We start from the raw sequence: 24,719 nt of genomic DNA, 5'->3' as shown, positions 1-24,719 counted from the left end.
AAGTATTATTTGACGGGAAGTTTTAAACGCAAAGAAGGGAGTGGAAGAAGGCGTAAAACAACTGCCAGAGAGGACAGATTAATTATAAGAGAGGTTTGAAAGAATAGAAAGATAACAGCGGCTGAAATAAAGAGAAATTTTAAACTGGATGTTGACAAACAGACGGTTCTTTGAAGGATCCATTCTATTGGGAAATTTAAATCTTACTGGAGCGTCAAAAAACCATTTATTTCTGAAAGTAACCGGAAAAAAAGACTTCAATGGGCAAAGCAATATCAGAATTGGACAATCGAACAATGGAAAAATGTTTTATAGAGTGATGAGTCACCATTTTGTTTGCGCTTTAGTGGACAGTCGCATGTTTGGCAGTTACATAATGAATGTTACAATCCATTAGTAACACAGCCAACAGTAAAGCACGATAAAAAAGTGAAAGTATGGGGGTGTTTTACTTCATCAGGTGTTGGTCGTTTATATAAAATTTCTGGTATTATGGACAGTAAAATTTACAAACAAATCTTAATTCATCAACTGATACCTAGTGCAAATGAGCTCTTTTAAGATAAAAGTTGGGTCTTTCAGCAAGATAATGACCCGAAACATACGGCAAACAATGTGAAAAATAATTTGAAGAACAAAAAATTAGTGGTTCTTTCTTGGCCAGCTCAAAGTCCTGATCTGAACCCTATCGAGAATCTCTGGAGTATATTGAATCATAGAATCAAGACAAGAGCTCCAAAAAATGAAGAGTTGTTTCAAATTCTTCAAAATCAATGGAAGAACATTTCTGGGGAACTCTTACAATCACTTGTTGAGAGTATGCCTTGTCGGTGCAAGGCAGTGATCAAAAGCCTTGGCTTTACCACAAAGTATTAGTTTGGTCTGTTTCGTTATTTCAATAAAAATTCTCAAATTTTCGTCATTTTTTTCTTGTTTTTTTTCTATCTAAGAATCAATGCACCAAATAAAAACTTTTTGTTTATTTTTTTCTGTATCAGTTGTAGAAATTTAGTTGAGTTCTCTTGCATGTCTATCTAAGCTTTTTTTTTGTCGGACACTGTATATGTTTGTTTAGTTAATAAATTGTTTTTAAATAATATTATCAAAACTATAAGTTTCTAGATGTTTCGTAAATTATACCAGTGAAAGAAAGCTAATACAGTTAAATCCTGGTAAGTTGAACCATTAAGGGATTAAGAAAAATGGTTTGACTTACCAGGAAACAAATGTTTGAAACAAGCAAAGTTCCCTTCAGTCGAACTTTAGAAGATATGAGATATTAGTTTATGTTAAATCATTTTTTCCTTTGGTTTATTCTAAAATAATAACACCATTTTGATAATAAAAAAAGTATGGGAAAAAAAACTACATCACTATTTTCATCTTCTTCAGTCTTAAAATTTTCTTTCTCTAATATGTTTAATTATTTTCGCCTCTTCATTGTTTATTATCTGCTTGGTAGTATTGGCAAAATCATCCATTGTCACTACATCTTTTGCCATAGTTCCTTTAGGAAAGAACACAAGGTGTGAACTGAAAGGCTTCAAATTGGTTCTTAAGATCCTTAAAGGGATCATCTGCATCTAGCTAAGTGTCAGCATACTTATTTTCTGAAATTCCAGCTTTAGTGAAATAGTTGAAAATAGTTTCGGGTTTCACCTTCCCCCAACCAATATCAAGCATTTTCATAGCATCCAATATAGAGAATTCCGGTAGAGGCTTTTTTCTCTATTGAATCTATCAATTTTTGAACAGACAATGTTCTCTAATCAGCTTTATGTGTCCTAATCACACCCTGGTCTATCGGTTGGAGATTTAAGGTAGTGTTTGGATAGACAATTATCAACTAATAAAACAATTTTTCATCCTTTGTAAACTTCCAATCAGTTTTACAAACCCATTCCTCAAATAGTGTGTCATTCATCCAACTCTTCTTCTGGCTGTGATAATGGCAGGGAAAGTGCTTTACATTTTTGAAGTATCTGGGCAATTTGGCTTTGTCAATGACAAAATATTGGCAATTTTTCTCCAATTGCATTAGTGGATGCCAATCTTGTCAAACGTAGCTTGCTGTTTTTATCTCCATCACATTTTTAATTTTTAAAGATTTATTTGGTTGGAGCCAATAAATCATGCCAAATTAGTCAGCATTATAAAATTGGTTCAGCTTATCTTTTGAAAAATGGTTATTAACTTGGTTTTATCCTATGGTGCTACTATTCTACTTGTGCACACATTGGCTTCAGCAGAAACTGTTGTAAATGGTATGTTAAATTGTTTCTAATCAACCATCTAAAGCATGAAAATCATCAACATTTGTTTTTGTGGAAAATTCCAGGGCTTTAGTTTTGAGAATTAATGCATAAATAGTGACATCTTTGCTAAAAATGATCAGAAGCCATTTGAAAATGGTTGGATCAAAATTTTTAAATGACCCTTTCCTCGAAAAATGCTGATGTTTTTGGTTGTTTCCTTTGTTCACAACACCAAAGATTTTTTCCTTGTTTCTCAACCAGGTGGATAAGGTCTTTTTTGGTATCTCATAATTTAAAGTAACCTTTGAATCAGGAATGCCATCTAAAACTCCCTTCAGTGTATTTTATTTGGTTTTAACAGCTTTTGTATTCAACTTTCACTTAGTTGCAATCGTTACCATGTTGCAAACTTTGAGTTAAAAAAAGGAAGTGTTCATGCTAACACTCAAAAGAAAACATTCATAAAAAAATAAGCAATACAATGTCTTAATAATTTGGTTTTAAAATTGCATTTAAAAGCTGCTTAGATCTATGAAAAGTTCAAGTTATTTGAAAAAATTTTTTGACTTAACAAAGTTTGAGTTATCGAGGGTGTGACTTAACCTGGAAATTTTATTAGAAATTAGTTAAACATTTTCAAGAGACCAAAGAAAACAGTTCAAAATGATAAGTCTGTATTAACCAGTGTTCAAGTTACCAGAATTTAACTGAATTTTTAAATCCTAAAAAATAATGAAATTTTGTATATTTTCACACATAACTTTGGTGTAGACAAAATGTATTGTTTTTTTAACTTTATTTTGTTGCCTCATTCATAGCTCTCTAAAAAATCTTCAATCAACCCAATAGCATATTCCAGTCAAATGTTATTAACAAATTTCAGTGAAATAAGCCAATTATAGACACTGTGATATGAATAAAAAATGTAAAGATATGTATAAATACACTGTGATATGAATAAAAAGATTTATAGATATATCATGCACTACATCATGTTTTTAAATTTTATTGTAATAATTGCACAATTAAATTTATAATGAGGAATGTTTTTTGATTTTTCAGAGCAAACCAAAGCGTGAAGACAGGTTGTATTTATTTGCCATTCAAAGTAGAAAAACTTTCTTGATATGAATTATATTTGATTTATTAATTATTTACTTATTTCTTTAAACTATCTAAGAATAATAGAAAAATTTTTTTTTTCTTTAGGGAAATAAGAGTAAAAGATAACTTTGATTATCCATTGGTGAGCAAAAGTTTATTTATTTATTTTATGTGAAAGGTTTTTAGTGGTCTTAATGATATGTAGTAAGATTATTTGTGTTAGCTTTTGCCCATCACATTGTAAAACCATCAATCAAATTAAATGTTTTACTACATTTTTTAATGTTTTTGGAAAAATAAAGTTAGATTTTTTTATTGCTTTTTCTTCATAAGATTTAAAATGAAAAGAAATTATTAAAAGTAATTAACTCTTATAAACAAGTTGGAAAGCACAAGGAAAAATTGGTGAAAGATAAATATTGCTGTTGGTTTGGGTACTGTTTAAGAATGTATGATAGAATAAAGTGACTCCATGTTTTTTATCCTTGTAAATAAAGTTTTGAAGATAAAAGTTGTAGTCTTTTTGTTGATAACAACAAAATGGAGATGTTTATTGAACCAAAACAACATGCAATAGTTGACAAAAACTTGCACATTAGTTAAGCATCAATTATTAAACAGTTCTACTATATTTAAAACAGCTAGAAAAATTAAAATATAATGAATTGGTGCTGCACAAACTGAATGAAAACCAAAAAGTACTTTGCTTTCTTTTAAACACACAAAAACGATCCATTTTTAAATTATTTTGTAGTGAGTAATAAAAAGTAGATCTTTTATGACAACAGAAAACGCTTTTTGATCAGGAATAAAAAACAACCAAATATTAATCAAAAAAAAAAAATTTGGTCAAACTATCATTGCATAAAATTATTATCAAAAAATCAATAAAATACAGCAAAACTGATGCTGGAAATAAGATGATTCTGTTATATGGCTTCAGGCCACCTGACAAACCCTCTGAATAGTTAATGAATAGAATTGTGAAGCTTCACCTCTTCCGCCATTCTCAGTTAAAATCTTGCTAACAGACTCATGTTTAAGTCTATTGACAATCACATTTAGGGGAGGTCTTTAGCAACCTAAATGCACCCAAAGAAACATTTTGAGGTTTATGTTATCAAGCTATATACTCAAGAACTGCTTAATTTTGCACAGAGTAAATAAATTTCTAACGGCACTTGTTACTATTTATTGTGAGCTGAGAAAACTGAGATTTCAAAGGGCATAAACTGCAAATATTTTTCTATTAACCTTAATTATTATATAAAATATTTTTTTATGTTTTATATTGACCTAAATGCTGCTTGTTTTAACTACTTGAGTTTTTGAATGTTAAAAATAGGAGAAATATAAAAATGATATTTTTAAGCAACTCCAACAATAAAACACAAGTTATTATAAGTTTAGCAATGTTAAAAAATTTCATTATAAAAATTACATCTTTTTCTCCACATTTAAATTTGATTACAAATTAAATTCTCTTTGAAATTTAAAATGACTTTTTTTGACACATTTAGCTGCCAATAATTCCACTTTTTGTCCAAAAAAAATGCAAAAAAATAACTCATTTTTCAAATAAAAATTCATTGAAAAGATTGTCAATTTAAATTTTTTCCTTTAAAGTATTGTGACTCTAATTTTTAGTGGGAGGAATCAAGATTGGAAGAAGGAACAGAAGTTATTATGGGTGTTAAAGCCAACAAGTAGATCTTTTTGCTCTTCTAATTTTCTAAACTCATAAGTGAAAAATTCCTGTTGTCTTTTAATAAGAAAAAAATATTAACAAAAAAAAATGTTTTTTTTTAAATCTTTTATAAACAATTTCTTTATTTGATCAAATTTTACTTTAAATGAGGTTTCAATATTCACTTGATTTATTACAATATTATGCTTTGATTTAGACCATGCAAAAGTTTTTCTCAAATAAAGTTTTTTGTTGTTTCATTATGTGTTTGAATTTATTTAAAAAAATAGCATTCCAACATTAATAGCATCATAGCTTATACTCTATGATAAATATTTTCCCTATTTTATCTTTAGCATATTTGTTGAAGTAAAAGTGGCTTCATTTGCAAGAACAGATATTCGAAACCATCTTTGCACTGCTTTCTATAACTAGTTTCCATGAATGTATAAGAAGACTAGTTGTCATCTTGAATTTCATATTTATCATCAAGTATATTTGCTTCTCACACTGTTGTAAAAAATGACCAAAAACTACTTTGAGCTGACCCGAGAAAACCGCTTTGACAGGGTGAAACTACAATGTTTCCTGACTCCAAAAATGTAAAATTTGAAATCTAACTATTTCGTCCGAGAAAATAATTTTGATTTTTAGTTTTTAGTACTTTGCACAATAGGGCAAAATGACAGCTTTTCAAATTTTGCATTTTTACAGCATTCAAAAACTCTCCAAAATTAGCATTTATTACTCTAAAACATAACAGTCTATATAGCAAGTATAATTTGTATTTATTTTAACTCAGAAGATAAAATTTTACCTACAATTTCATGGTTGAACTATATTATAAACATTTTGTTGCATCAAAATTGTAAATAAGCTAAAAATTCCGGGAATAGGCATGAACATGTTTGTTTTAAGTTTTGCATCAAAATTGTAAACAAGCTAAAAATTCCGGGAATTGGCAGTGAACATGTTTATTTAAAGTGTTTCACTTATCAGTTGTGTGAGAAAAATTTCAAAATGCCAAATTTTTCAAAAAATCATGAAGATTGTCGGAAATCTGTCTGTGTCTTGTGTCTGAAGAAGTGCTCTCGAGAGTTGACACAGTTCCTTGTTGAAAAGATCCTCAAGCATTACCATACAAGTCTTGATTTGACTGATACCAGAGTGCCAAGAGGCATTTGTGACTCATGTCGAACAATTCTTCGGAGAAAAGATGAAGGAAAAGATGTTAACCTGCCACCTTTGTTTCCTTTCTCATCTATAAAAATTAGACCACCAACAAGAGATCAAGGTTGCAACTGTCTTATTTGTCAAGTTGGACAATTGAAGTTGAATGAGAAGAGCCCAGTGGACTATTCTAAACCTGTGGAAGATTGTACCCCTCAAAGATGTGGTGATTGTTTGAGTCTAGTTGGAAGAGGTCTGCCACATCAGTGCACTCCATTCACTTTTAGAGAGAATCTCAAGCAGCTAGCTACAGCTGATCCACTCGCTGCAGAGCAAATAGCTACTCAAGTCATCTCTACTAAACCTTCCACACCTGGTGGTACTGCCAAAATATCGCATCCTAAAGGCGGCCCACCACTTAGAGTTAAAACAGGTGATACTTTTATATATACATATAAAGATGGCAGGTTCAGAGGGAATACCTTTAATTTTAAAACTTAAAATTACAAAAAGTGTTAATATAATTTCATTTTTAGGAAGCTCAAGTGCAAGAGCTCTTTTTCCTGAACCCAGCATCAAAACTGAAGATCTTGTACAAGTTCAGCTAAACACAGGACTGTCCAACCTTGGCATGAAGAAATTGGCATCAACCATCAACAGAGTCAGTGACACCAAGATTGTGGAGACTAGTTTTCTAGCTAAGTTTGAAGCCATTGGCAAACAGTTGTCTGAGTTTTTTACTCAAACCAGCATCCAAGTTTTATCAGAGAGTAACTCCACTGACTTTGTGGTTGTGCATTGCAAGGATCTTGCCGAGCTTTTGAATGAAGTCCTGCTTTCTCGAAGAGTTTTCCAGAATCATATTGTCAAGTTGGGAATTGATGGAGGTGGAGGATTTCTGAAAGTTTCTCTTGGCATCATGGAGTTGGATTCTCACTGTGATTCAAGGTCACCACCACGGAAAAAACTTTTAACTCAGAGGACTGCCAAAGACAGTAGTGTAAAGCGTCAAATGCTTGTGGCTTTATCAGAAGGACTACCAGAAAACTTTGAAAATGTGAGGCAGATCTTGTCTTTAATCAAGTTAGACAAAGTCAACTTTGTTGTCTCATGCGACATGAAACTTGCCAACATCCTTTGTGGCCTTCAGAGCCATGCAAGTACTCACCCTTGCTCTTGGTGCAACACAGAATCAAAGCATCTTTCTCAATCAGGATCTTTGAGGACACTAGGCTCACTTGTTGCCTGTTATCAAGAGTTTGCTAAGCCTGGTGGTGATATCAAAAAGGCAAGATCTTTTGGCAATGTAGTGCATGAGCCTTTGCTATCTAGTTCTGAAAACAAACTCATCTTGGAGCTCATACCACCAATGGAACTCCATCTTCTCCTTGGTGTGGTCAATCACATGTACAAAGCCATGACAGAAGTTTGGCCCAATGTTGTCAAGTGGCCCTCAGCTCTCCACATTCAACAAGAACCATACCATGGTGGGCAGTTTGCAGGGAATGCCTGTCACAAGCTTCTCAGCAATCTTGACCTCCTTCAAGTCTGCTTTTCAAATCTTTGGAATCATTGATGCCCTTCGAAAGTTTAAGTCTGTGGTGACAGCATGTTTTGGTATGGTTCTGGAGGATGACTTTTCTGAAAAAATTGATCGCTTCAGAGACTCATATTTGGCAATCATGAACATCAGTGTGACTCCAAAAGTTCATGCTGTTTTTTTCCATGTGAAGCAATTCATTGAGATCAAAAGGGCTCCCTTGGGGATCTTTAGTGAGCTGGCAACAGAATCAATGCATCATAATTTCAGCTCACATTGGCAGAGATACAAAAGAGACCGCAATCATCCTGAGTATGCAAAGAGGCTTCTTTCATGTGTTGTGGACTACAACAGCAAGCATTTGTGAAGAATCAAATATTGAGAAGAATTTATTTTATGTACCATTTGCTCTTTATGTGTTTAGAATCAAGAGGTTGTTTTTGTGTTTTGGCTTAGAATAACTAAAAGAATTATTTAAGAAAGTGTTTATTATTTCCATCTTGTTAATGAAAAACTGTATCAGTTGTGTCAGAATAAACTATTATTCAAGTGAATTTTAGACAGTTATGTTTTGGAGTAATAAATGCTTATTTTGAAGAGTTTTTGAATGCTGTAAAAATGCAAAATTTGAAAAGCTGTCATTTCGCCCTATTGTGCAAAGTACTAAAAACTAAAAATCAAAATTATTTTCTTGGACGAAATAGTTAGATTTCAAATTTTACATTTTTGGAGTCAGGAAACATTGTAGTTTCACCCTGTCAAAGCAGTTTTCTTGGGTCAGCTCAAAGTAGTTTTTGGTCATTTTTTACAACAGTGCTCATTTTACACTTACAAGTTCCAGCCACTTACCATACTGAAAATGAAAAAATAATTTGTCACAGTAATTCATGATTGTTTAATTAATATAATCCAATTTGTAAATATTGATAAATTTTTTCTGTAAAAACATAAACTGAAACAATATCAAAAGTAATTCGATAGAGCAATAACATTTTTGTTACTCATATAGAAACTTAATGTAACTTAATGTAACAAAGGCTTTATCAGCTTAACATTTGGTAATTAAGGTGATAATCAAGTATTTTCATCCATTTCATTTTTGTAATTTTGGTAAGCAACCCCAAATAGAAGGTTTAATAATTCATCTTCATTTCTATACAGGAGCTCCAAAAATTGCTTTTAAAATATTGACTTTCTTCTAGAGTCATTCTCTATTTATTTTAACTATTTTTCCTTCACCTTTCCATAAGAAATAGCCTACACCACTGCGCTTAACTGTTCCAAAGATGTAAATTACATTACACTTTTTGTACTAGTAGACAGACCCTTCTTTTTGTGCTTTTGAGTTCAATCTAAATTTTGTCAGTTAACATTACCTCTTTGATATTTAACTAAGATAAATAGTTAGAGAGTAGAAAAGGGTGATATTAACAGATGAATGATGTTTTTTGACAAAGTGTCAAAAAAAAAGATTTTTTAACTTTAAAATAACTCTTTACATAATTCTCTTGTATTCTATATTTTACTGATCTATTTTTGATTAAATTTGACTGGATCAGTTTGAGCAGTTTGAAAAATGTAATAAAAAAGTTAAATGTATTAGTTTTATGATATATTACACAATTATTGCAACAGAGATAAATATTTAACTTAGTATATTTAATATATTTATGATAGTATATTTTAATATATTTATGATATATTACACAATTATTGCAACAGATAAATATTTAACTTAGTATATTTAATATATTTATGATAGTATATTTTAATATATTTATGATATATTACACAATTATTGCAACAGAGATAAATATTTAACTTAGTTGTACAATCTTTTCATCATCAGGCAGCAAAACAGCTTGCTCTGCTTCCTTGCTTCATAACTCTGGAGCAAAACATTTATCTTCTATTTTGCTATTTTTACTCTCAACATCAAATTTTTTTTTTCTTTCCACATTACTTAAATGATAATTTAAAATGTAGCATTTTGCTGAATCATACAAAATATATATTTTTCACTTTTTCCATTACTGAAAAATCATGTACTAAGGTTATTGACAAAGAACCAAAGGGGAGCTAAGAGCTTTTCTTTACTTTATGTTTAGGGTTTTAAGCAAAAAAGATATTTAGAATATTCGCAGGCTAATGAATATTTTGAAAAAACATCTTATATAAACTATTTTCATACACAATAAAAGTAAATAATGAAAACTTTAAAATTGTAATTTTTACATCTTTAAAAGTTTTTGTTGTTCAGATTGAGGGGGAAGGGGTACCTTAAATATAGGCATTAAATTATATATAAAAGTTGTTGACACCTAAAACTTGAGCTTACTTTTCAGAATTTTAGGTTTCGCATCTGCACGTGGTCGATTATATATTAGGCATCCACAACTTTTTAAGGTAAGCTTTATATAAGTAATCTTCAGATGTTTCGGCATTTGACAGGTGTTATTTATCTGTTGTTATCACGTGTTATTTATGTGTTTATCTTGTAAATCAGTATTTAGGAGATCAGGACGATAAACAATGGTTGTATGAAAATGGACACATGCCAATAACAGGAGGAAAGGTTTTCTAAGTTTCTTAAATTGTTTTTGCCAAAATTATTTATTACATGATTTAATTCGTGAAAAATACTAGTTAGTTCAGGACCATCAAAAGCAGGTACCTCCTCTTGCCTGGTTATTTAAAATTTAAGTCTATATTTGCAAGTATACTTATAGCTAATAAATGAACTTGTCAAATGTTTGTTATGTTTGAATCTAAGAGAAGTAAATTCAGTGTCTCGGAAAAGCTAATTAGCAAATAAAAAAAAATTAAAGAGCAAATAACTGTTCATAGAACAGTATAAAATTATTCCATTTTTTCATCTTTTTTTGGACATTTCTCTGGTGTAGCTGCGGTATAATTTTTTAGGCTTTCCTTATGTTGGCTGAAGACATTCGTTTGTTAGCAACTAGTCATCCCGATTACAAGTAAATATATTTTTGTAAATCTTTCATTTTGCATTAAAACCAATAAAAGATTTTTTGTTGTATTGATTCTACGTTATTTCTTAGTTGTTACTTTTTTTTTTAGGGATAATTTGGGTATTAAAGCGGAAGACATTAAAGGTTTTAAAGTGCCAGAGTTTCTTTTGAAGAAGATGCGACTAGCGATGAGAAGTATGATTTTTCGGCTTCCTTATGCAAATATTCCTTATTTGTCTTCTCTTCGCTAAATCAATCCCATTAATGACGTCATTCGGTTATTGTGCTGCGGAATTTTTCTCAGGATTTTTACAAAAAGCTTTTGTTTTTTTTATTTTTAGCTTGCATTCATCTTAAAGAAATAATTCCATGCATTTTAGCTTAGATTTAAAAAATTTAATTAATTTTTCAATTATCTAAATAAGATGAACACATTTGTAATTGACTGTGCAATATTGGCTGACCTGTTTCAAACTTACGCACATTTATTAAGTATTTAAATAGTGCCTCATTTGTCGTATTTTATTTTTGTTGTTTTATCGACAAATCATATTACAGGGATAGAAAAATACAGGCCCTTTAGTCAACAATTGACAAATATAATTTCCAACTTCAATAATTTTTAGAAATTTTTTCTTAACACTTAATAAAAGTTATTAAAATATTCATTATCAAAATGTAAGAAAATGTACAGGGAGTGTTAGAAAAAAAAAATCATATTAAATAATTGGGTTGTAAATCTTAATCCTGGTTGACTACTAAAGTATTCACCCAAAATAAGGAATCATAAAAGTGAAGGAGAGAAAACATGAATTAGTTATTAAAAAAATACGCTTTTACTAAATTAGAGTGTAATTTTAATTCGTCTGTTTTTTTAATTTCTTTCAATGTTTTTCATTTTTTTAAATAGGGCAAGCACTTATTCTTCAAACCACGCGAGAGTCTGATGACGTTTAGTCGATGTCGCAAAAATGTTCATTGAAGGATTCATCTCATCCGTTTGAAACAGTACACTTTCATCATAAAATCTACTGCATGGCTGCGTGATGCCGTTGATATCCATTTAAATGCGGCGCAAGTTTTTATTTCTTTTATTAATAACTTATTGTATTTGGTAAAATTTCTAGTGAGCTAAAAGAAAATGAGATAGATATTTCGTTTATTATGTGTAATTTTCTGCATTTATCTACATTGAGTGATCCATAGGCGACCTTTCATAACCGTTTTTTAAGAGTTCTTCTTCTTCTAACTTGTTACTTTTCTCAAATCTTATTTCCAGTATCGTACTAGCATATTAATAACGCCAACAAGACAAAATCTAAGCCGATTTATCATCGTTTTATATGCGATCGCAAGACATAATGTTAACCAAGGACGTTCAACTCATTGTTTCATAAAAAAGATATGCGTGTTACGGTATTATTTAGATAACAATAGCGAAACAATAGGTGATAATTGTGAAACCGGGGAGTATTTTCATTTTATTCGACGTCGGAAAAAGATGGTCTCGACTATCCAATAAAAATATTTTTTTAAATATTTTTCTGAGCAGCGATACATAAAATGAGTATGACAGAAAACTCTGCTATTAATCAAGACGATTATTCTTTTTTGCTTGAAAATATTGATAACGAAATTGAAATAGTTGTGGATGATTTTATTGAGATAGATCTTGAAGATTTAGCGGACTTGTTATCAGAGGATTTTGAATTGGAGCTCATACACCAGGAATTCCTACAAAGAAGCTGATTGCAGAAGAAGAAACCAAAATGCTGAAAAAAACAGAAGAACGCTTAATAACTAAATTTACCTGTCCGAAATGTCACAATGAATATCTTAGAGAATCGAATTTTAAAAAGCATGAAAAGAAATGTTAGATTGGCACTAAAGGTGTGTTTATACTCACATGTTGTGGAACTTAACGTCTAAACTGGTGCTAATTTATATTTGCAAATACTCCCAGATTATGAAAATATTGTAATAATTCTTAATTTTGATTTTAGAAACTAATCAAAACAGTAAATTGTTGTAATGTACTATTGAACTTCCATATAGAAAAATGGAAGTTGTCTTTATTACATTTCTTACATTTACTGGTGTAAGAAAATGTGCAAAGTTAAAAAATGGCTAGTTAAAGGTAATAGATGATTTGCTTTCTTTACTCTTTAACCTGGATTTCTTTACAGGCAAGTTAGTATGGTAGATGGTACTAAAATCACAACAGACTTCTGACCATATTTATGAACAATCTTTATGTCTAAAAACTTTAAAGTTTTCAACTGTATTGCCTTCTTTCGTGTCAATTATTCCAACTTAAATCAGAAAATTTACTTCTGATTAGAAAAAAAGATAGTGGAAGTCATAATTACCTTTACAGATTTTTGTGAATAAAATGTTGGAAAATATTAGCAGATTGAAGATTTAGTTGATCTTGAAGAGATTTGTTAATATTATTGGATAATGGCACTTCAGGATTTAAAACAATTAGTCTCCACATGCCATTTGATTGGTGATAACTATTGATTTTAACTATTACAAAATAATTTGTGTTATTTTGATTGTAACAGTAAAAACCATGTTTTGATGCAAATGCTTTTAACTGTTGATGAATACTTATCGCATGTACTTTTTTATTTCCTCCAACTCTTGTGAGTGTGTTATATACATAACAGGTTTCTGTATGTTCAGAAAAAGTGAAGAATTTATCATTCCTCTCAACTTCAAAGCCTTTTTTGGATTTTAAATCTAAATTGAATAAGACCATATAACATGATTTCCATAAATATTCAGGATGAACTTTTTGATAGTCTGAGGTTATATCCAGCTTGTAAAAACTAAGAGTTGTTTGTTTAAAGATAACAACTGGTTTTATTTGATAGTGACTATCCTGTTTCATTATGCAGCCACACTTTCTACATAAATGTTTTAAATATTCCTCATGAAGACTCGTTATTTATCCAGTAATGAGATAATAGATAGGAATATAAGATTACTTCTTTTGATATATCTAGAAAAGGTTAAAAATAAGGCTGTACATCACTTGTAGAAGGCTCAAGAATATGCAACGAAAGGAATGTTAAAGTAGACTTTTTCTACAGCCTTTTTCAACTCTCCTTTATAAAATATTGTTTTAAATCGGTTAGAATGCACCATTTGCATTGGGGAAGCTTAGTTTAATTTGTTGTTATAAAACAACCCAGCGCATGAAAGGGTTAAGATGCTTTTAGCAATAATACCTTTAGACAAAATGCGATTTCAGTATCTTAAATAAGAAAATTTATAACTAGGACGAAAAAAAAAAATCACAAATTCAAGAGCAAAAAAAGCGAGGCAAATAAGTTCCACATTTCCGACAAAAATAAGAAATACTCTCTGATTTGAGCCTTAAAGTGGGAAGCATAATCTGAGAGTGGGGTGAAAAGAACACTGAAAATCTCTTATTTGACCTTTAAACTATATCATAGCAATTTTAATTCAACTAGGAAAATTTGTTTTACTTTATTCTATCCACTCTAGTTAACCATACATTGCCTTTTTGCAAAAACCTAGTTTTAGACGTCAAAGTTTAATTACAGTTAAATTTTTATTAAGCAAAGTTCATAGCTCAAATCAACCTTTTTCAGATTTGTGAACTATTCTTGATTATTTTTTTTGGCTTTATAGGTAGAAGTCGGAATATCTGTATCATGAATTTAGAAAATTGACGGTAACACGCATAGTTTTGGCTAATCGGCGGCACCTTTGATCTATAACAATGCGTTGAACGTCCTTGTGTTAACTTTTCAATCAATTATGAAAAAATTTAGCATTGTGACATGAGGTGACGTAATGTTTTTTTAATGCTTTTTTTAAGTTCCTAACAGTAATAGACGAAAATTTATCAATAGAAAAAAGAATCGCATGGACTCGTGATGACTGAAAAATTTTCACATTTTAAGATATTGAAAAAAATATTAGGTTAATAACTTTGCTTCCGCCGTTTTTCGATAGATGGCGTAAGAGATACGTGATGGATAGAACTGCCGAGTCTAAAGTATCATTTGGTAACTTTATATATCTCTCGAAAGCGCTACTTTTAAACAAAAGTGATTTTGTATTCACTTCATATATTTTTAATCGCTTTAAAATATCAGTTTGCGAACCAAATTCTCGTCATTTACGGGAAGTTTTACTTTACGCGTTCAATTAAAAAAAATCTGCGGTTGAGGCTCGTCGAATATTCTCTGATACGTATAGTGAGATAGCTGTTAGTGAAAGAACTTGTCGTGAATGGTTTCAACGCTTCAAGAACGGTGGTTTCAACATCAAAGACTGACCCGGTGGTGGAAGGAAAAAGGTGTTTGAAGATGACGAGTTGAAAACTTCAATCGACGAAGACCCGTGCCAAACCCAAGAAGAGTTGGCGGAATCATTGCATATGACTCAGCTAGCCATTTCCAAGTGCCTCAAAACCCTTGGAATGGTTAAGAAGCAATAAAATTGAGTGCCGTACGAGTTGAAGCCGAGGGACGTTGAACGGTGTTTGCTTGTGAACAGCTGTTTTAAAGTCAATGACGGAAGGGATTTCTGCCCATGTTATGACTGGGGACAAAAAATGGGTTTACTACGATAATAACAAACGCAGAAAATCATTAGGTTTCCCCGGCCATGTTTCCACATTTACAGCCAGACCCAATATTTACGACTCCCAGATTATCCTATGTATTTGGTAAAACCGAGTGAAACCATTACAGGCGAACGATATCGAACTCAACTAATGCGTTTGAAACGAGCATTGAAGGAAAAATGGCCACAATACGAGGAAAGGCACGACAAATTGATTTTGCGGCATGACAATGCTCGCCTCCATGTGGGGCGACCGGTGAAAACGTACTTGGAAACGCTAAAATGGGAAGCTCTACCACACTCGCCGTACTCTCCTGATATTGCTCTATCTGATTACCACCTTTTCCAATCAATGGCGCACCACCTGGCTGATCAAAATTTTGGTTCTTACCATGAAGTAAAAAATTGGACTGATTTGTGGATCCCCTCAAATCAGTCCAATTTTTTACTTCATGGTAAGAACCGAAATTACTAAAATGGCAAACTACTTTTTCCCATCTATCCGGCAGTAAACGAATCCTCGCGCAGGACTCGTTTACTGCCGGATGGATGGGAAAAAGTAGTTGCCAGCGATGGACAATACTTTGGATTATAAATATACTATCAAATTTTGAAAATAAAACCTTAAATTTTGAGAAAAAATTGGCGGAAAGAAAGTTACCTGATAATTAAAAAATGCAATTAAAGCTCAAAAATGTTTTTTAAAATATTTGAAAGGAAAGAAAACAGAAAAAGCACAATTAAAAGTCTATAAACGATGAAAAACTTTAACTTTTTATTGCGATAAAAATAAATCTGGCAATCCGTTCTTCTCTGTGTATATGCATATAAGTGAATTGGGGTTTTTTCAATGATTTCATAAGTAGAAACCAAAGAACGCTCTGTAAATTTGTCATTTTTCATCTTGATTTGAAATTTACTCACTCATTTTAGACTTATAAGAGCAAAAAACTCCACATGCCAGGAAAAGCAAAAATTTCCGTATGACGGGAAAGTACATTTCTTTTCTGGTATAATAGTATAGCGATAGTTTTGAAAAAACTATAACAATACACCATTATAAAAAATATTTTTTTTGACGCTATTAACAAACACATAAAAAAGTAACAAACTCAACAACGTCTTTGATTTTAGGATTGCATTCTAAAACCTAGAAAGTTTTTGTTTTAACATCTGGATTGATCACGTGATGTAAATTAACGGAATTTTAAGTTCTAAGACAGCTGGATGTCTATGTGATGACGGTTTCCAACTATTGACGACGGTGGCAAAATTGTCACCAACATTGATTAGCACACACTTTGGTTTGTTCGAAAGAATCTTTGCTGAATAAAGTTTGCCAGTTTTTTACTTTTCGGCCAATCATTTAATGATCCAAATGTTCCAACTGCTGTTCAATCGGATTTTAGTCCAGATATTGCGAAGCTTGTGTTGAGAAATGTTAAGACATTATTACAGCTATCAAAACATAATTTAAACTATATTTCAATGTTTCAATACGAGAATCAATATTTGAAATTATAACCAACAATAATGAGACCGAAAAGATTTTGGACTTTTCTGTTATGGCCGTGGTGATTTGTTTCAGAACTCTTTTGTAAATAACTTAGTGTTGTTGCGTATAAGTTGAACTTTTTTGTTCTTTTAACTAAACTGTAAAAGCAAATACAGACAGGGGGGGGGGGGGCAGGCAAGGGGTGTTTAGGTGTCAAAGTCTCCTCATTCCTATCGAACGGAAAAAAATTCTGACAAAAATGAAATATGTTAAATGTTTAATGTATGCGCGCAAACTGATTAGAAAACTCAGCAACCACAAGAAGAAAAAAACGAAATAACGCTTTCGAATATTCTTTATATTTAATGAAAAAATTACATCTACATAAATGCATGCATAAAAAATATATTTAAAAAAACCAAATAACAATTTATTTAAAAACGATGAAGATTAAAAATTCGAAAAAATCGTTCTGATATTTTAAAAAATCAAACTTATTACAAGTTAAATAGTGCAAGAGTGATTATTTGAAATCATACAAAAAACTCTATTACTGTGACAAAATATTTTTGAAAAAATTGAGTTTATCTAAAAGAGATTGCAAACTACTGATCGCATCAACAATTATTTGAATGCATGTTGGCTTCGAAGTGGTTGTCGGAGTTTGAGTGGTTGTCGGATTTTGAGTAGTTGTTACGGATTTAGTGGTTGTCGGAGTTTGAGTAGTTGTTATGGATTTAGTGGTTGTTGGAGTTTGAGTAGTTGGTGTTGTCTTTGAAGTTGTCGTGGATTGAGTGGTTACTCCTAAAAAATATATAACCCGGTTTGTAAACTGCAATAGAAAAAAAGTCAGGTAGCATAAGAATATTATATCATAAAACGTAACATCTGTTTACGTGGATCAGGTTTGGGTTTAAAGATTTTTACCTGGACATATTTCGACACCATCACATCCTACTGTACAAGTTGGGGCTAAAATAAGAAACAAGAGGGACTTAAAATAATGCAACATACATTATTAAATAAAATTTGTAAACGAGAGTTATCATGATATCTTTTACTTCAAAGACAAACGAAAAAGATAACAATATGAAAATTTTTGTTTTTAAAAAAATTAAGAAAGCTTTAGAAGCAATTAAGCCCACCAATTAAAGAAGTGAGAAAATCATTAAAGAAATATGATAAATATGACCTGATCACTCTTAGTTTCAAACCATGACCTTATCACTCATTGTTTCGAACCATGAATTTGGTACTCATTGTTTCAAACCATTACATATAAAAGGATCCGAATATAAAAAGTGAAAGGTCACCGAAATAATAGAAACTGAAATCCGCTCAACTTTTAACTCATAAATTGCGTTTTTAAGTTAGATTTTTTTTTTTTTTTTTTTTAAAAAAGGATTTTAAGAAATGGAAAAATTCACGATGGAGAATGTTTAATGATTAAACACAAAGTTGTACTAATGTTCCAACCGACACTTTCCAACCGACACTTTACAATCGGAAAAAAAGTTGTGTAAAGCAAGATTAATAAAGTCCTATTTAAAAGATCTGATTCAACTTTTGAAACTTTTCCCTTTGATTAACATTGAATAAAACGAAACGATCTCGACGATATTAAAAACTGCATACCTAAGCATCCATACATTATGTTAAGATCCAACTTATCAGATTTGCTCAAGTCACTAGATTCGCCGACGTTCCATTCATCAGTTGCCGACAAAGTTAAAAATTTCTTCTGCACTCTTATTGTTTTTGATGTCTCGTTATAGAAATCGAACTTGCTAAAACCCCACATGTTGTACTGCATTATTGACCATATATCGTATTTCTAAAGAAACTTACACGGATTAATTTAGTTAGCATGCTAAGTGCTCATTCATTTTCAAATTCCTAAAGAATTTTTTTTTGAAGCATGCAATCATGAAATTTTCATTTTTTTTTACTTAATAAAATTTTGAAAAATTATTAAAAAACCTTTTAGAAAACTTTTGAAAAATTGAAATTTTAATTAAGATAAGTAAATATAATTATCTATTTTTTACTTTATTTTTTGATATTTATTTTCTTAATCTAAATTTTTATATTTTAAAAACTTTTTTTATAAAACTTTTACAACTGCATTGACTAACTAAAAACTTCATCAACATGAATCTAAAAAATTCCTGACAATTTTTTTTTTCAGTTTTTCAAGTTCAAATCTATTTTTTAAACAAAGACCTTTTTTGTTTGAAATAAAATATCACTACCCATGTCACCACTCATAACAATAACTCATTCAAAATATTACATTGTAGCAAACTTACTGAAGTGAAGAATGTTCTAGTTGTGTCAATATCAAACTGATTCTCTAATCCTTAAATCAAGAAAAAATGACTTAAGCTTTACAATTGTATTGAGTTTTTGTATATACCATTTTGATATAGTTGGTCAATTTGATAATCTATATTATATATTTATATATATTTTAACATGCAAAATCAAAACAAAAATTTGGAACAATAAGAGAACCAATATAAAAATCAATTCAAATCAAAGATTTGTTTCTATTCTTCCTTTTTACAATAAATTACTTATTCTTGTTCATTTTATTACTATAAATATTTTATTCTGGCAATCATTAACAGAAATACAACGCCAAGACAGAAATGTGTACAAATTTCAACTCTATTATTTTTTAAAGCAACCAATAAATTTGTCAACATACCTGGTTGAATGTTTGAATATATAACTTCTACTGCGGTGTTACGGTCACATCGACTTTGCTCATGTATAAAGCCCATGGCATGAAGCATTTCATGCAATACAGTTCCTGTAATATAACAAATTTAGAAAAATATAAATTGCTAAATTCAACTGTTTTTTTTTTAATGTGTTTTAAACCACAAAAAGCCTAACAATAAACTAATGAATAATGCTTCAAATTTTATAAATTCTTATGTTCTGTTATATTTTCTTTATAACCAAAGCTTTATCACCTGGATTCAAAAACTTTGTTAAAAAAATGTAATTTTTAAATGTTTACAACTTAAATATTTATAAAACTCTAATATAGTTCATACACTGGAAAAAACTTACAAAAACAAAAATTCATGACCTGGCTCGTTTTTATATATTTATATATGTATATACCATAAAAAGTGAAACAACAAAATTATGAATAATTCTTCAAAGTTTGTTACTCTACTGTTCGACTTATAATCTTCATTCAAATGTTTTGCTCAAAAATTGAGATTTTTGTATGTTTATAACTTGAAAACTGTCTTAGTAAATACTTTAGTAAACTACAGTAAATACTTTCTACAGTGAACTCATACACTGGAAAAGCTCACAAATGTACAGTAAGAAAAAAAAAGTGGGAAAAAAAGAAAAAAAAAACATCCCGCATATCTAATTGATTAAACACTTTATTAATGGAGTCTTCAAAAGAAAACTAGAATTTACCTTATTGTGTATCAAATCTGCCTTTTGTTTTGTGTGTGACTATATCTAGGTAAGTCTTTTGCTATTGATTTATTCAAATTTTTTGTGCTGTAAATGATTTTAATATAACCTATGTGTTTTGCTTTTTTTTATGTAAATTATATTGAATTTCATATTTTTCTCTCCAAAAATAAAAAAGTCTTCTGACCAGCTTCATTAAAAGAAAAGAAAAACAAAAAATCCAAAATGATGATAAACCTCTATATTGGCAACCATCCCCAATATTTAGTTGTTGACTTCCACCTATTTTTCCAACATAGCTCCAGCATCTATTAAGATAGTATTAAAATTTAACAGACTTCACTAGAATGTGTTAAATGAACATTAAAATCTATTTAAAAAAATCTATTAAGAGAATATAAGCATCTGCAAACAGAATGTAAGAAAATGTTTATCACTGACTCTCATAGAAAAATTCTGATAAAAGCATCCTTAGTTCTTTTAGACAAGCTGAGTAAGTGAAATTTTATCAATGGCAAACTATCATAAACCAAATTAAGAACAAGTTAGAACATGCATAAACTAGTGGACTGAACAATTACATACAAATTAGTGAAGTATGAACCTGTAAGTGGGAAAAATCACACATACTAAACCCAAACTGCAATAAAAACAAGATTTTTTAAACCTGGTAATGCATTTGTTTTATTACATACTTGTTACTGATAGATTACATATTTGTTACTGATCAAGTACATTATATAAGATTGATTTAAATTACTAGTATTCTTTTATCTAAAAGCATTATCCTCACACTAATGTAAAAAATACAAGGAGCATGTTAGATTGAGCATAAATTTGTATAAGTGCACTGAACATTAACATAAAAACTTCATGCAAATGTAAATCTGTAAGTGGGAAACATGACACACATACTAAGCCCAAAATGGGGATAAAAACAAAGTTTTCAAAACTAGTAACGCTCATTGTTTTGTTACATACCTGTTACTGATAGATTACAAATCTGCTAAAAGTAGAGTATATTGTATAGCATTGATTTACAATTTTTAGTACACATTTATCTGAAAGCAAACTTATTTCTAAATTAGTAAGCTTAACCTCATTAACTTTGCAATAATCTTATAACTTTAGGAGTAAAAATTGTTTAAATATTGGTTATTTATTGCCTTTGTTAAATACACAATTTTGACAATAATGTAATAAGAGATCTTAGGCAATCATATACTGCATTTATGGAATATATAGCAGTTCCAATCTGTTTATAAATGCTGCACAAAATCTGTCATTATTCATAATGGTGACAATTATGGAGTAAACATAGCAAATGAAAAAAATCAAGAGAATACAGCTATTCTGTTTCAAATCATCCGATCATGCAACCCATGGTTACAAATGAATTGGCTGATTTTTTCTTTGAAAACATTTAAAAAGATAATGCTAGTTACCGAACTTGAGCTTGTAATTCCCTAAGGTTACCAAGCTACAAATAAAGTTTTGTTTACAGACCTAAAACTGCCTCTATTATAAATTTATTACAATAAAATTAAAATCTAATTCATAAGGACTATTTAATTGGTTTCAGAATAGATAGTTGATGACCAGCCGGCAAAAAAAAATCATAAGTTGTAAAAGAATTGTCAAGTTTTCGTTTAAATAAATTACTACATACTCAAGTTTCATCTTCTTTTAAATACTTTAATACCTTGTTCAATCCAACTTTTAAAAAATTAAGTACTCCTAAATTTATAAAATTTATAAAGGGAAATTTATTTAACAATTTTAAAAAGAAGACAACTTTAACAGAGGAAAAAAAATTGTGAAAGAATTTATTAAAGAAATTTTTCAAGTAACATTTGAAAAAAGAAAGTTACTTGAAAAAAATTAATATTTGTGTTCTGGATGTCATAACTTATTTAAAAGAGCGGCTCCACCTCATAATATAAAAAAAAATATTATTTTCAAAAATATAATTTTTTTTTGTAGAAAATATGAAGCCTTAAGACTTTTTTTACTAGACTATTGTCATAGATTTTCACAGTTAAGAGCAGTTGCTAAACAACTGCTCTAAAACCACAGGGGGCCCACTAAGAACAAATTAAAATTTTGGTAGCTTTGTATTGCTATAATTTAAAGAGATATTAAAGAGAACATATAAGTTTAGGTTACTTGAGCAATTGAAGCATTTGATAAATTGCTGTATGTTATATTGGTACTTCAAGCAATTTCAGCATACAACACCATTGAGGGCTCAGATTCTCACAGGTTAAATAGCAGTTGAAAGTTTTCAGGGATACTGTTAGCTTTTTCCCTTACTCCTCAGAATAAGTTACACATCAATTTGTAATACCACAGTAAAATCATAACATAATTGCAAAAATTATGACTTACCCACCATTTCCCACAGTCGTAAAGGTTACATAGTTTAATTCAGTAGTGCGAGGCACCCAAACATCAGGATAAGATTTACACAAGTAGTTTTTCATGTATGAGTTTAATGCTTTAATAGAATCTTTAATAACTGCACTGTAATCTGAAAAAGATTTTACAATCTAATCAAAAATTAATCTAAGTATTCTTTTTAAAAAATTGTCATTAACTATGGTGCAATTGTAAACACACTTTCATATTCATCTGACTCAACCTAAAATAATTCCTATGCATAGTAAATCAAAATTAAAATAATAATAAAAATATAAAATAATTATATATAATCTACATATGTAAAATAAAAAATATATAAAACGTAAATACATGTAATAAATTTATTCTTAGATATAAATAAACTTTTAACTTAAAAAAAATATTATGTTAAAAATCTATAAAACCAATATATTAAATACCTAAATGGAAATTCATTTCAAAAGTTTTGATACCCTAATTTTACTGTTAGGTACTCTTCAATGAGTAATGAGTAAAAATCTGAAGTCTAAGACAACAAGATTTTTTAAAAATATATCTTTCCCTGTTAGCTAAGTAAAACTGCACAAATTATTACAATTTTAGTATTCAATTCATCACAACTTTTATAAAAAAAAAAGTGTTTGTACCTTGACCTCGTGACATATCTAAAACATATGGAACACGTGGCTGTCCATTGGATTCTTTCCAAAGGTTAGGGAGTTCACGTTTATTGCCTACAAAGTAACAAAATAATACATAAAATCAGTATGTCAAGTTTTCTGAACCCAACTTATACCATTCTCAAACTAAAAGAAAATAGCTGCAATACTGTCTAAAGTTACCATGGTTTCCTATATTATCTGGTCTGCATACTATTTTCATGCATATACATTAAGGGGCTAGAATAAACTAATTTGTTACATAGTAAATTTATTGGTTATACCTAGTTCTGATTATGCGAAAATATAATACAAATAAATAAGTAGAAAAATAGTTAAATGATTAAAAATACACAAAAAAAGAGTTTGGACAATTTATGCTTTTTAGCCTATGAAGTAACCCAAAAACTACATAAAAACAATTTGTCTAAATCTTTGAAACTAAATTCCACATTTCTCAAACTAAAAGAATTTAGCTTCAATACTTGAATCAGGATCAAGATAAGTATTTTTGCCTGGTTGGCAACCATAGTCAGAACTTATTGAATTTGCTGCTTTGTTTAAAATATATGGAGTAGATTACATCTGGTTGTATTGTTAATAATCTATGCTGGACCATTAAGCAATAAATTTCACAAAAAAATCCCTAAATATGCAGACCAACTAGTAAAGGAGACTATGCAGAATTACTAAAAACTAAACTTACTTATCCCCCTCATCCTCACCTTTGCATATCTAATTCCTGCAATGAATTCTTTATTTCTCACATTTAGAAAATAAAATTAGAAATTTTTAGCTTAAAAAATGCTTTCTTACCATTTTTAAACTTCATATCAGACAATATTCCTAAAAAAAAAAAAAAATTTTCATCTAGAAGGAAAATATTTTAAAAACAAAAAAAACTTTTGAAACAATATGAAAACAGAACTACTTCTTTTTATTTACTAAATAGAATCAAAAGCAAAATATACATTCTTCAAACAGATGTATTTCTTACCATGTTTCATATTTACTCTATTTATATCTTCCCTCCTAACTGAAAGAAAAATATATCATTTAAAAGCAAACAATTTTTTCTTGTTTGATTTTTTTCAAAAGTCAATAGAGCAAGGATATTTATGTATTGTATAAAATATTTGAAAATGTTAAACCATGCTTGCTTCATATTATTATTATAACATACATACTGGTGTATAATAACATACATACTGGTGTATATTTAGAGATTTTAAGCTGTTTAGAGTGGAGCAAATATGCTAAGAAGATGAAAACATTAATCTATAGAAAATATACATTAACTTATACATCAGTTATAAAACATTAAATTTCTCTTTTCAGATAAAAATGGAAGGTCAACTTATAAAACAAACTTAAATTTTTTA

The 24,719-nt window shown here is 29.8% G+C and overlaps 2 protein-coding genes across 9 annotated transcripts in view; one reads left to right on the top strand and one right to left on the bottom strand.

Annotated features, from left to right (window-relative positions):
- LOC149894390 (deoxynucleotidyltransferase terminal-interacting protein 1-like) overlaps positions 1–11,893 on the top strand; it is an 83,296-nt gene extending 71,403 nt beyond the window's left edge. For all 6 annotated transcript variants that reach the window (XM_090079177.1, XM_090079167.1, XM_090079183.1 and 3 more), the window contains 8 exons: positions 3,318–3,340; positions 3,465–3,501; positions 5,007–5,065; positions 10,102–10,162; positions 10,263–10,331; positions 10,679–10,737; positions 10,841–10,926; positions 11,642–11,893. In XM_090079177.1, the coding sequence (XP_089935303.1) occupies positions 3,318–3,340; positions 3,465–3,501; positions 5,007–5,065; positions 10,102–10,162; positions 10,263–10,331; positions 10,679–10,737; positions 10,841–10,926; positions 11,642–11,688 (441 nt within the window). In that variant the 3' untranslated portion in view covers positions 11,689–11,893. The remainder of the gene's footprint in view (positions 1–3,317; positions 3,341–3,464; positions 3,502–5,006; positions 5,066–10,101; positions 10,163–10,262; positions 10,332–10,678; positions 10,738–10,840; positions 10,927–11,641) is intronic.
- Positions 11,894–17,168: 5,275 nt separating this feature from the next.
- The window catches only part of LOC149894385 (hatching enzyme 1.2-like), an 86,775-nt gene continuing 79,224 nt past the window's right edge, over positions 17,169–24,719 (bottom strand). For all 3 annotated transcript variants that reach the window (XM_090079311.1, XM_090079305.1, XM_090079318.1), the window contains exons 4-13: positions 24,335–24,373; positions 24,154–24,183; positions 23,326–23,412; positions 22,667–22,808; positions 20,516–20,586; positions 19,542–19,646; positions 19,141–19,190; positions 18,467–18,665; positions 17,759–17,803; positions 17,169–17,635 (exon numbers count right to left, since the gene is read on the bottom strand). In XM_090079311.1, the coding sequence (XP_089935437.1) occupies positions 17,382–17,635; positions 17,759–17,803; positions 18,467–18,665; positions 19,141–19,190; positions 19,542–19,646; positions 20,516–20,586; positions 22,667–22,808; positions 23,326–23,412; positions 24,154–24,183; positions 24,335–24,373 (1,022 nt within the window). In that variant the 3' untranslated portion in view covers positions 17,169–17,381. The remainder of the gene's footprint in view (positions 17,636–17,758; positions 17,804–18,466; positions 18,666–19,140; positions 19,191–19,541; positions 19,647–20,515; positions 20,587–22,666; positions 22,809–23,325; positions 23,413–24,153; positions 24,184–24,334; positions 24,374–24,719) is intronic.

This window comes from Hydra viridissima, unplaced genomic scaffold (genome assembly GCF_058129835.1).
Source record: "Hydra viridissima isolate aposymbiotic clone 2 unplaced genomic scaffold, HvirCarnegie_v1 scaffold_1, whole genome shotgun sequence".
Classification (NCBI taxonomy): Eukaryota; Metazoa; Cnidaria; class Hydrozoa; order Anthoathecata; family Hydridae; genus Hydra; species Hydra viridissima.
Note: the sequence above shows the minus strand (reverse complement) of the source record. Positions and strands in the feature narration are given on the sequence as shown.